Source organism: Brienomyrus brachyistius, chromosome 15 (assembly GCF_023856365.1).
Source record: "Brienomyrus brachyistius isolate T26 chromosome 15, BBRACH_0.4, whole genome shotgun sequence".
Lineage (NCBI taxonomy): Eukaryota > Metazoa > Chordata > Actinopteri > Osteoglossiformes > Mormyridae > Brienomyrus > Brienomyrus brachyistius.
Window position 1 is genome coordinate 10,970,994 of NC_064547.1, and position 13,408 is coordinate 10,984,401.

Consider the following 13,408-nt stretch of genomic DNA (forward strand, 5'->3'; position numbering starts at 1 on the left):
CTATTGTCTAAGTTCCTAATTCATAAACAAGAGAGTTGAGATTTAGAAATATGAAGATATTTTGATGTTTAGTATACATTTCTGGAGGATGGCAATCAAGACTGAACAAGACTGGTTGGCAACACACTGAATCTCTGCAGTGACATACTTGCTGTAAACCCTGAAGCATGGAGGTGTTTCGTCACACACTGAGATTTTCTACATTTGCATGTTACTCACTCAGTATTTACTAAGAATACACTCAATATTATTCCCAAACAAATAAACACAGTATGTTCACCATTTGAGTACCTTTATTAGAGGAAAAACATCATATCATTGATTAATCAAAGCAAACTCCTCTAGCAGTGACAACAGTCAAGAAAATTCAAGGCATTCTTTCTACATGGGACATTAAACACTGCTCTGTTTCATGGGGTGAAACAGGTACTACAACTGGTGCCTTTAAAGTTAAAGTACAGCCTAGAATTTGACTGTGCCATCACCACATAACCAGTTAATAGGATGTCAGACATGTACTGTTTTATACTCTTTCTAGGTAATAAAGGAAACTTTGTCTTATTTTGTTACTCAGTTTATATTTCCTATTTTCCGTTCTTGCTTGCTGGTCCTCTGCACCCTCCTCAAGACACAGCTGGACACATTGTGCTCAGCAGGTACCTGTTACTATGCCCTAAGCCTACTTTCCATTACTGTGCTTTTTATACATTACCAATCTTACTTGTGAGATATTTCTTGTATCTCTATATTTCGATTCTAATCCTTAGGAGTGCTGTTTAGATCGACCCCTTAATAATTTATGCCAAAAATTCTGTCTCTCCTGAAAAAGTGTCACCAATACATGTTGCCCAGCAGGGAGGTGGGAAACGGTACATTTTGGGGCCCCTATAAAGTGTGTGGCCCCCTGAAGCAGCCAGAGTCTCCATACTCCTACATTGCCCCTGCCAGTAAGTAACCACTACACCAAGGCAGAGGGGGATAGAGAGAGTTCTAAGTAACAGTGGTCTGGGAGAGGGGCAGTTCCAGCAAGGGTGGGGTGGGGGGCTCCAAAGAGGAGTAAGAGTATGTCTAAGGAGGTGTGCTGTGTGTGAGGTCACAGTGTATGGTCCCCCACCGTTGAGCAGGCCCAAGGCAAACAGCCAGCCAGTTAACGACGGCAAACAGCTGCTCCGCCGCCCCTTTGTTCTGAGCTCCTATATGGGCCACTTCAAACAGGCCTCTTCTTCATGTTGTCGTGTGTGCAGGGCTGTGGCTTTTGGCAGCATCTCCTCAGGAGTGCATTTGTGAACTTAGCACGTCCATTGTGCTTTTATTTTTAGAATGTTTAAGCCAATCAAACACTGTGTTGTTAAGATAAATACGACCCGGAATGAGCGGCTGTCTTGAGAATGTTCTAAAACGAGTTCTATTTGGTTCCCTGCCATATAAGAAACAAAAGACCTTTAGCCTGATCCCATATCTTCTTTAAATTGTGCATCCAGTCAAATCTATCATATCTGTGCTGTATATTCTGTTCATTATATGTCATTCCCAAACATCCAAACATAAGAGTTTCACCCTGGTTTACTGTTTTAAAAATAATACATTATATATAGAATAATAAAATATAAAAATATGAAAGGGTGAATGTTTACAGTGTTTTTAAATTGCTAAGAAGCATCAGGCAATACTCTCAACTTTTCACACAATCTACAATACTAAGCCCAACTTGGTCAAACAGTTCATTTCTCCTCCAAAATGCACTGCAGACACCAAAACAGTCAATCTGTGTCTCAAAATAAACTCACACCACAAGAACATCAGCACTTCATTTTTTTCTGGAAGAACACTATATCAGAAAAGAATGGTCTGCAAAACACTGACAACAGACAGCATTACATAAAATATAATACGGATCATTCAAGAGAAAACTCCTGCAAACCATGGCCTCTAAAAACGTGAAGTTTTCATGGTGGTGGATTTTGAGTGAGAAAAGAATCCATGAATTCTGAAGAATTTATTCACTGGATGCAAAGAGAAATGATTAATAATTTACCTCACATTAACTGATGTTACGGCAACTGTATGAAGAGTTTTGAGAAAGTGATTTTGGTATTTCAGAATATATCTTATCCATTGAAAAACAAAACTGTAAACCCATTTCCAAATAAGTTTGTTTTCAGAATTACTAATGTACGGTTTCTGTTGATTAAAAATCACTAGGGATTTAAACAGTTACGGCAATACAAATATATTAAATAGACATGAAGTGGACTAATTAAAGCAAATGCCACAAGAAATTCAAATTTCCTTTGTAATACAAAAAAAAGAAAAACTTATTTGCCCAATAAAACTTCAGAACTGAGACAATTCAGAACGGAGTCCGGATGATCATTCATTACTCAGTAACCTAATGGCCACCAAACATGCCTTAAATGAACTTTAAAAAAAAAAAAAAAAAAAAAAAAAAAGTTAGAGCTACCTTTACGAAGAAAATAATCTGACTTGAGTGGGCCTTAAAAAATTTTGCTTACTGTGGTGGGGGGGTCATGATTGACACGTTCCGTTCCACACACATATTGTAATATCTCAAGAAATAAAATTCAGCCTCAATACACAAAACTGAATTTCATTTTGCCCTGCGATGGGCTGGCCCCCCATCCTGGGTTGTTCCCTGCCTCGTGCCCATTGCTTCCGGGATAGGCTCCGGACCCCCCGTGACCCAGTAGGATAAGCGGTTTAGAGAATGGATGGATGAATTTCATTTTTATTTACAAAATTACATTTTCCCCCATATACATTATGTAGCAGCATTCACAACCACCCTGCACAATTTGTATTAATTTTCACATTTTATTTGCATGAATATATTAAAGTCTCTCTAATTGTGTCAAATTAAGAAGATATGTACCAACAGCAATTTTTCTTCAATTCACAGTTCATTTTATATTTAGTGCAAACCTTTTTTCCCCCCTTGTGCACAAGTTTAGCCTAAAAAAAATTTAAGTCTAACATCCCAAATAAATACACAGCTCTCCCCAGATAACTTGGGAGCTTGTATATACCACAGTGTGGAGAACTCAGAGCTCAGAAGGAAACTAAGATGAGTTGTGTTATCTATATGAAGAGTGATTTGCCTAAATCAGGTGTGATTCAAAATTGATTTTCAGCAGCATAAATCATTGGGCCTACATAATGCACAAAAAACTGCAATAAAGTTTAATTTAAACTGAGGTAGAGGCACTTAAGAAAAAAAACTTGCTGCTTAGTTACCTGATCTCATGATCCAGATGTAAACCATTCAGTTTCACAGCAGTTTTAAACAGGTTTTGAAAAATAAATAATTTTACGGAACGCTGATATTATGTGTATTACAAGAAATAAGCTGGCAAGTTGTATATTACTGAGGGGTTATTAGCTGTTATCTCAGTCTCCTGGATGATGCTGTGACCCTTAATGTACGATTAACTGTATAAATGTAAAGCCTGTACATTTCCTCACAGCATCCAGCTCAACAGCAGTTAGCTTCAATAGAAATCCAAGTGTATACACCAACATCTACATTCAAAATAAAACAATTACTATATGCAGCAAACAAAGGGGCACAAAAGACTGACAGACAAAAAAAAAGGGAGAAGACGTTAAGTGAATTAGTTCAACTACCAGATTTACTGACTCCAGAAAGTAAGACATAAGATATGGAAACATTACAGCTCTGGAGAAAATAGCCAGAGGCTCTCATTTAACCTAATATGATCCATATTCCCATTTCTCCCAAAAAAAATCTTCTCCAATAGCAAGTCTTTCTGTTCCCTCACCCCAATGTGTACTTCAGTCTTACGGTCTCACACTATGAGAGATTTACATTCTGTGAGCAGATACGGTGAGAATTAACCATTTCCCACATCTTGAGGAGGTCCTGGGGAAGTAACTTGTGTACCACCATCATGTCTTTGAAGAAGCAGGGTTCACTATTAAGTTTGCTTTTCTTGTCCTTCACAAGCCCAAAGGTTTTGAAGGCATTATGCTTTACAGGTGTGACCTGCAGCACTTGCAGACACATGCCCAGAAAGACATCGTCAATGGGGAACAGGTCCAAAGTTTCACAGGCACCATAGAGTTTCTGGGCCAGTGGGCCATCCATCAAGAACCCACCCCCTCCAGCATATGGCGGGTAGAGAGTCTTGTTATACAACACCGCTGGGATGTAATATTTGTTCTCCTTCTTTCTAATGGGCTTGGCCTTCAAAATAACATCGCCTGCAAAGAGGTTTTTGATGTTCATGCTTCCCAGAAACTCCAAGACATTCCTCACACCAACAAACACGTCATCATCTCCCTTGAAAATGTAATGCACCTTAGTGCAGTACATGGAAAACCACTTAAGAAAGTGGGTTTCTTTCAGGGTGAGGTTGAAAAAGCTATCCATGAAATCCCACTGGAGAATGTCCCCATAGATATAATTCTCATATTCCAGCAGTTTCTGATGATTGGCTTTTTCTGCCTCATTGGATGAAGTCCCCAGAAGGAAGACCATTTTAATTTTCTTGCCGTCAATTTCCTGCTCTCTGCCCCAAGTTTTCCGGATGACCTCCCTGCGATCATACTGCGTTATAATGGATTTAACCACAATTAGCAGGTAGATGTCTTCTTTACATTTTTCTGGCTGGTTGATAATCATGGGAAAATGCCTGCAGTGTCTGTAGAGCAGGAACTGCTTAAAGTTATCTTCCAAGTCCATAAACCACCCAAACTTTGAAAGATTATAATTAGCGCTGCAGTTGTTAATGGTGATGTCCCAGGTTCTTCTTACATCTCCCCCAGGTACACCAGGCTCCTCAGTAGCAGCCACTGAATTTACTCCACCCCAATTCCACAACTTCTCAGGTACAAAACGGAGGGACCTTCTCTGAGGGCTTCTATCAGGCCCAAACTGCTGCTGAGTATGCTGGCTCTCATGAAAGGATGCATTACCGCGGCTCCTCTGGAATATCGTTAGGGTCACTGCAGCCACCAAGAATATGAGGCCCACTCCCCTGCATAGTCTCCACTTGTCTCTCATCTTCCTGTAGACAAATGAGAAAGCAAAGTTGCTGATGTATTCCTTTATATCCACACACACACACACACACTGTACCAAGACAATGTTATACAAGAAAAGAAAAAAAAAGTCGTATAGTGGTAAATGTGGGTTGTGGAATTAGTTCCATCCTTGACTGTTTTCCTCATGTAAGCATGCATTTCCTCCCACAACCCAGCAGTTATGGTTTCTAAACCACAGTATGTTGACTAATAGTCCTTGCCATCCATGGTGAAGTTAAAGTTGTGTCAAAAGTGTAGGTTTAAGGGCACAGCCGATAAGATCATTACAAAGCAATTCGGTACTACAGAATGTGTACATGTAAATTTGACAAAAGTGAGAATGTTTTAAAAAGGCAAATAGGATTGTGCTTCATCCTCTTATTGCCGTAACAGTCTTAAAAATATTTGGCATAAACAGTTCTGCGATTACAAAGATTACCATAAAATTAAGCAATGTTATACTAGGTGTTCTCAAAGCCTGAAGTAGAGATTTTTCCTGTGTAAAAATCAACGAGTTTTATGCATTTAAGTAATTCCCCATCTCTATCACTACACGCACGTAAAATTAACACCTTACGTGCGTTGACTCATTCTTCCGGATTTCCAAGTTCCAGTTAAGGGAACGCCATAGCCAGACACAAAGACGTTCAAACTCTGAAACTTTAACAACACTTGCATTGGTATCAAATTCATGTGCCTATTTAGTCGTACAGTGAAATGCCTTTTCTATAATAGGGTTACGTCAATACCAGCGTGTGCTCGTTCACTGCAGGGTACATACCGAATTTGAAAGATTACTGTCCCGGCGTGATCAAACAGGTTCGTTTTTAGAGGTAGTAGTAATTACGGGAAAAACGATACTTGAGCCAAAAATGCCAGGTCAGTTATCCACAGTCATAATTAAGATGCGATAAGCAGAGTACATACAGCCTGACGTTTTATCACAGATCGATGACTGCACTTCGTACATATCAAGAAATCGCAAAAACGACCTTGAAAGAGTACCCCGAGAATGAATTGAATTTTAATGATAGTGGACGATTTTCAACTTTGTTTTAATTCCACGCCAAACTCACCAGAAAGTTTTATAAAAGGTAAAAAAAAAATTCACTGGAAACGCGTCAAGATGCATTTTACTAGCAAGCGTCAGTTAAGTCAGGCGATTGCGCTATTCACAATTGTGCTACTTTTAATAAGCCTTGTAGTGTGACAACGCAGGACACCGGCTAATTCTGCACGCGTTTATTTACCCATATATATTTGGGCTGGAGTACTAATCAAGTACCAGTATATTTTAACGTTAAAATGTCATCGTCTCGTTAATAGCACTGATCAGAAGAGACCGATTAACCACCAATTTATCCATTAGGAATATGTGACCTTCACCAGAAGATCCTGAAAATCCAAAATACCCCCGACTGTTCTTCCTTAAGAAGGAAAAATGTATATCAAAACATCATGACTGAGATCATACTAGGACTCCCAATTCAATACAGGGCACAATACTTACATTTCTAAAATTAATCCGATTAAGTTAGGGGGTTTCGCTTCGTTTTCTTTTCACGCCTTTCCATTCAACCTTGTCAGTCTGCTTTGAAAACCGCACACCTCAGACTGTTGAATGAAGCGAAGCACGGTCTCACGCAGAATCTCCCCACGCCGCGGTTATAAGGGCGTGGGGCACGGGGCTTAATGCAAACCACCGGGAGCTGACTGATGATCACTCCTCCTCTGGCCCGTAACACGCATTCAACGAGGCAGTGACCCACTTGCTGCGCTAATTACAGGAAAACGATTTACAGTAGAGAAGCCTATATGTTTTACTTAATTTACTGACTGTTATTAATATTGGAGGTTACCTACCCGTTTTCCGAAGAAAATCGAGTACCTGTTGTACCGTAAACAATTACGCAGTACATGTTAATAATATGCCAATAACCTTAAATGACTATGAACATTTTTATTTCATTTTAAATTCAAAATCAGACTGTCTGTAGCTTTACTTGTGTCACTTATTGATCGAATTACAGAATTATTTGCTGGAAAACATTTACTTTCTCTTTAACTCTGGCTTTATTAAACCTATTACTTGTAGGTTTATTTATAGTCATCTAGTGTTTCTTTTCTACCATGCCAGCCTTTAATTTCAATTGAATTGAAAATTACATTTTAATGTCCTCTGATGCAGTTATTGTTCTGTTTTAATACTACTTAACCATATCTCTTCGTTTGCCACTGTGGACAGTCATATCCTGATTATGAGATTACGTGACTGGGTCGGTATATCAAGGCACAGAATTAGATTGGTGTACATCCTGTTTAACTGAAAGAAGCTTTTTTGTCTCTATCGGTGACTCCGTGTCAAATTTATATTTGCCGCCATTACGGCAGATCACAATATTGCATGTCATTTATTTGCTGATGATATTCAGCTTTACTTGTCATTCAAACTTAGAGAGGCTCATAGGCTATCAAGGCTTTTGGATTGTCTTAACACTGTCAGGGACTGCACGGCAGAAAATTCCTTTCAGCTAAATGCTGATAAGATGAACGTTTTAATTAATAGTTGCTCCAAAAAATGTTGCTCCCATGATCAAAGTAAGCCTTACTCTGCTGTGCACTCTAACCTGCATAACATGGGTTATGTTTGATTAGTCCTTGTCGTTTGACACCTGTGTTAAGCAGCTGACCAGATCTTGGTTTATGCATTTAAGAAATATCAGTAAATTGATTATTAAATCTGTAGTTTGTAATGCAAAACTAGAGTTACTTATACATGCCTTTATTTCATCTTGTCTGGACTATTGTAATGAACTATTCTCCTTGCTTAGTAAGTCTGCCATTTATCATCTTCAGTCAGTTTAGAATGCTGCTTCCTGACTACTTGCTATGTCAAATGTCTTGCATTACCTGATTTACACCCTGATCTTCACTTGCTCCCTGCTGCATATAGGCTTTTGATTAAAATTCTCATTCTTACTTACTGATCACTGCATGATCAGGCCCCTGCATACAGGTTACGTGGCTGTTCTTCTTCATCCTTACTCGCTTCTCTAAAGTCTAAAAACTCGCAGTGACCAAGGTTTTCAAGTAGTAGCACTAAACCGTGGAATGCTCCCCCTGCACCATTAAGGTTTGCTGATTCTGTGGATTCTTTTAAATGGCAACTGAAGACATACATGTTTAGACAGGCATTTGGGTAATCTCTTTGCATAAGTTCTGTATTTTATTGGGATTTGCTAATATGTATTTTATATTTATATTATGTATTGTGTCTGAGTTGTGTACTTTTAAAATTTCTCTCTTAATGGCCGGGTGAAGCATTTGGTGACTTCTGTCTGTGAAAAGTGCTATTCAAATAAATTTCACTTACTTGCTTAAGTTGAAGTGACTTACATATCTTACCATTAGGAAAAGTGTCTTACATTTTTATTCCTATATGCAGTTTTACAAGTCACTGAGGCTTACTGGACAGCAATTTTCAGTTCATATCATAATTTTTCATTTTTAAAATGAGGCTTACGTGCACATCCTGTTCAGGTGTGCTGTGCCCCCCCCCCCCCCCCCCCCCCCCCCCATTAGATGTGGGACAGATCACACAGACATACAATGCTAGTTTTTTTGGGGCTTGGAATTCTACCCTAAATGCAGATCTCTCTTTGAAAGAATCAGACTTGAGGATTTGCCTGTATCCAGTTCCATCCATTTCATTTAGGTGGCCACAACCTTCCCAACCCCTTGAGCTGAAAAATAACCCTATGGCATGATGCTACCGGATAGCTGGGATGGCATTCCTGCTTTGCTTTCCATCCAAGCAGTTCCACTTCAGTTCAGTTGAACCAGAATATCTTCTTTTAGGGTATGCAGAGCTACTTGGCCTCTGGTAAATGCTAGGATGACTACATTATTCTTCCCTGAGAAGCGCTTTCACACATATTCTCGCCATATTCTCAAAAGCACCAAAAGTATGCAGTACTGAGCTTGATCATTTCCTCATGTTAGCCAATGAACTGTCAGTGTGCTTATTGGCCACTCGACCACGCCACTGACAGCTACGCTTCTCAGCTAAATGTTCAGTATGAATACTTGCTTTACCATAGTAGTATCTCTAGGTTTTGCTATATTTTATCTCTCAGTTGTCAATACCTAAAAATGATGTATAATACCAGAAGTCATTAAAATGATTCTTTTCTAACTGTCTGTTTTTGGTCATATTTTAGCACAACAGACTGACTCACAATTCAAAATGTGAAATCAAATACAATACTGTATTTTACCAAGAGAAAAATATTGAAACAACAAGCCTATAGGTTGGAAAAAAATCCTTCTTCCTTTTACACTCTGTCCATTTCCTGAATTTCTCCCTCCATTCTCTTCTCGCCATGTGCATCCTGTCTATGAGCCTGCTGTTGTTTTCTCCCCATTTCCCCTGATATCTGTGCCTGGATGCTTATGTGGCCCATCCAGCTGTATGGGCTTCACCGACCCCCACTGTACTCTGACCCCGCCAACTGTGTAGAGCAGTGTGATCCCACTTCCTGTACATTACCCAAATAGTGGCCCTACTTCAGCATTTCAGTCTTGTTTTCTTTTGGGGGAGGGGGGTTATTGGGCATGCAATCCAGCATATACAACATGAGACACATCAGTCAGGGTTGTTTGATGCTATATGTGATTGGGTTCCTCAGGACCAACCAAGCAGCATTTCTTTACCTGAATTTGATTTTCATAATTCAAAGGAGGAACTTCTTTCAAGCAGAGATTGTGCAAATGACACTAGGAGATCCAGTGGGTTGAAAAAGTATTTCATGTTGACTGCTCCGTAAGTGATTATTTAAGCCAATTCTTAGGAATCACCATAATTGGTGAAACCTCAAAAACCGACAAAAATGAAGACAAGGGAACTGACTAATGACTTGAGAAGCACTGTGATCAAAAGGTTTAAAGATGACAGTGGTGCCGAGAAGATTGCCAAGCTCCTTAGCCTCAGTGTGTCCACTGTGAAGGCCATCATAGGAAAGTGGAAGACAACTGGAAGCATAGTGAACTGGCCTAGGTCAGGCTGCCCTGTTACAATAACAAAGAAAATGTCAAGGAAACTAGTCAGAGAAGTAAGAGCAAATTCTAAGGTGACTCTCAGTGACCTGCAAAGCTCAGTATCTGCAGCTGGAGTGGATGGTGCACAAGACCACAGCATCGAAGGTTTTGCACAGAGAAGGACTGTATGGCAGAGTTGCCAGAAAAAAAGCCCCTGCTAAAAAAATGTCATCTGAAAGCTCGTTTAGAATTTGCTAACAGACATCTTGACAAGAGTCCTGCATTCTGGAGTCATGTACTTTGGTCTGATGAGACTAAAATTGAACTTATTGCTCTAAGTTTCAATACATGTACACAGAGAAATAAAAGTTCATTGTGATTCTCTGCATTTATGATTTTTATAGGTTGTAATTATGTAAAATGGAAATACGGTGGCTTTCCAGAGGGGGTTGAATAATTTTTCAACTCACTGTAATTCATATGCTGTAGTATCTCACAGCAGTGGATGATGGAAAAAGGTTTCTGCCATGCAAGTTTCACAGCGAGAACCGGAATGTCTGCCAAATGACGATGTCTAACAAACAAAGATAGATTACACATCTTTTGTAAAGAGGTATTTCATTGTTACTCTGGTTAAAATACTGTACATTGATTTGCTGTTTGGGAATGTTTCCAAAGCCATTAAGTTCTAGTTGTAGTTAATTGTTATTTGTGTGTACCTATGTAGTAATTCTTTATGTGGTAATTATTTACCTGATGGGAAACACTGATCTACATAAATCAAAACTGCAGCCTGTGCTTTAAATTCATACGGATTATTTGTTCACTGTTATAATTTATAAGGAGAGGTAATTAGAGGAAAGGATTCACAGGGTCTTTGAAAAGGAACTGGCCAATACCTCTGTTACAGCAAGTACATCCAGGACCATAGTGTCCTTTCCCTGGGAGAACTATGGCACTGGTTTTACTAATATTCATGAATGCTATGTCTTAAGTAATGCAGGGACAGCCTGACGGATAAAGAATATCAATTATAAAAAGTGCAATATTCCATCCATCCATCCATTTTCCAAACCGCTTATCCTATTGGGTCGCGGGGGGTCCGGAGCCTATCCCAGAATCAATGGGCACGAGGCAGGGAACAACCCAGGATGGGGGGCCAGCCCATCGCAGGGCACACTCACACACCATTCACTCACACATGCACACCTACGGGCAATTCAGCAACTCCAATTAGCCTCAGCATGTTTTTGGACTGTGGGGGGAAACCGGAGTACCCGGAGGAAACCCCACGACGACACGGGGAGAACATGCAAACTCCGCACACAAGTGACCCAGGCGGAGACTCGAACCCGGGTCCCAGAGGTGTGAGGCAACAGTGCTAACCACTGCACCACCATGCCGCCCCAGTGCAATATTATATTTTTATATAATATTTTTATATTATATAAAAAATAATATGGAAATATGCTTATTAAAAAAGGAACTTTGTAGCCAAATGAATATGACCACAAATGTTAAAAAGCTATCTGGTCAAATACAGGAATAGCAATGAAATGACCTTTACCTTTAAAATAAACAATTAGTCAAGTTTCACAGTGAGTTCTAATAAAATGATTTGAGCTATGCAACTAAATGTTAACATTTCTGATTTTATTATCAAGCTCAAATTTCAGCCTGCAAACCAATTAAATTTACAGTAATATTCATGAACCTTCAGTGTTTTGTAACAGCCATTATTACAATCAAATGCAAAAATGTTATGCTAAGTGGTCCCAGTGATGGTGATATGGTTTTGTTTAAATGTACCTGTGAATCACTTTATGATATCTATGAATTTTAAAAACATATTAATGCATATTCATGATTGAATACATTTTATATATATGAATTTATTATGGAAGTGAGTATGCATTACTAATACCGTCAGAACTTAGTAATGATATTCTTTTTGAATTCGAATAATACTTGTAACTGTGGCTTTAAGCTGTCATAAAGTCATTTATAAACGACTGGAAATTTTAGTCTTAAATTTCTTTAAAAAAATTCTTAAAATGTATTTAAAAACATTGTAGAGATCAGAGAAAGAAGATGCTGAAGCTCTTTATAATTATGTCAAAATGTATAAAGACTGCTGTGTTGGGAAAACACTTATTTTAAATATTTTTAAAGGGTGGTCAATGCCACAGAAGTTGCTAATAATGTAGCATAAGGCAAGGCAGCAGGGCATGAATTGCAGTTTTGACCACGTGCACTCTGGGTAGTTGCATGGTAGACAGATAAAGAAGGGAAAGCTCTTTCCTGCCTCAGCATCAATCATTTATCAGTACCATAAAAGCCTTAGCGGCAGGGATGTGAATGACAATGATGATACTGGATCACTTCACCAGGGTACTTTCAGACTTCATGTAAGAAATCATTGCAGTTTCTAAATAACTCCTTAAAATCTAAATTCATCTGTAAAAACGTTTTTTGTTCTTTTTTACAGATGCACAAAAAGAATTAGGGTTATGCACTCAATAAAAGGCACCGCTGTTTTCAGAGGCACGCTGTGACATTCTTTCCATTCGCTCTTCCTCTCCATCCTGTTTGTATTGACACCACCGCTAACCTGCATCCTGTACGTCAGAACACAGCTCACCACAGCAGCGGCTCCGCCCACCTGACTCATGGCCTGTCTGTCAGTGACCCTGGTGCCCATTTCCATGTATTGTGCTGTGATTCATGCCCCCATGCCTTCAAAAAAGCAGCTCATTTTAATGGACAGCTGGCAGCCACCTGGAATCATAACACAGTAAAACTGACAGATACTGCTGCGCATACATGTTAAAGGGGTTATCAGAACAAAGCATGTCCTACTTGTCCTGCCAGTTTGGGTCCTTTTATTCTTGCTATTATCAATCAGTTTAATTTCTAGTGTGATGCCGAAAAGCTTTAAACATGCTGTGGTACAACCCTTGTTAAAAAAGTCAGACTTGGACCCAACTGTTTTGACACATTTTAGGCCTATCTCCAAGCAACCGCTATGGGCTAAACTTCTTGAAAGAATTGTCTTCTTGCAGGTGAAGCCCTTCCTTGACGAACATACAATTCTGGAAATGTTTCCGTCTGGGTTTAATGTCGCCACAGCACTGAGTCTGCTGTTAAGAGTTTTTAATGACATTTTCTTAGCAACTGACTCTGGGGACCCTGTATTACTTGTGCTTTTAGATTTAACAGTGGCTTTTGACACCATAGACCATGAGATTCTTTTATCCAGGTTGGAACAGCGGGTGGGCATTACAGGCTCAGCCTTGCAGTGGTTTAGGTC

General features: G+C 39.3%; 1 protein-coding gene across 1 annotated transcript; it reads right to left on the reverse strand.

Moving 5' to 3' along the window:
* Positions 1-2,730: 2,730 nt before the first annotated feature.
* b3gnt7 (UDP-GlcNAc:betaGal beta-1,3-N-acetylglucosaminyltransferase 7) lies at positions 2,731-6,756 on the reverse strand. Its single transcript, XM_048977367.1, has 2 exons — positions 6,572-6,756; positions 2,731-5,045 (listed from the first exon to the last, which is right to left on the reverse strand). Coding segments are annotated over exons 1-2 (1,218 nt in total). The 5' UTR covers positions 6,574-6,756; the 3' UTR covers positions 2,731-3,829.
* Between the last annotated feature and the right edge of the window lie 6,652 nt (positions 6,757-13,408).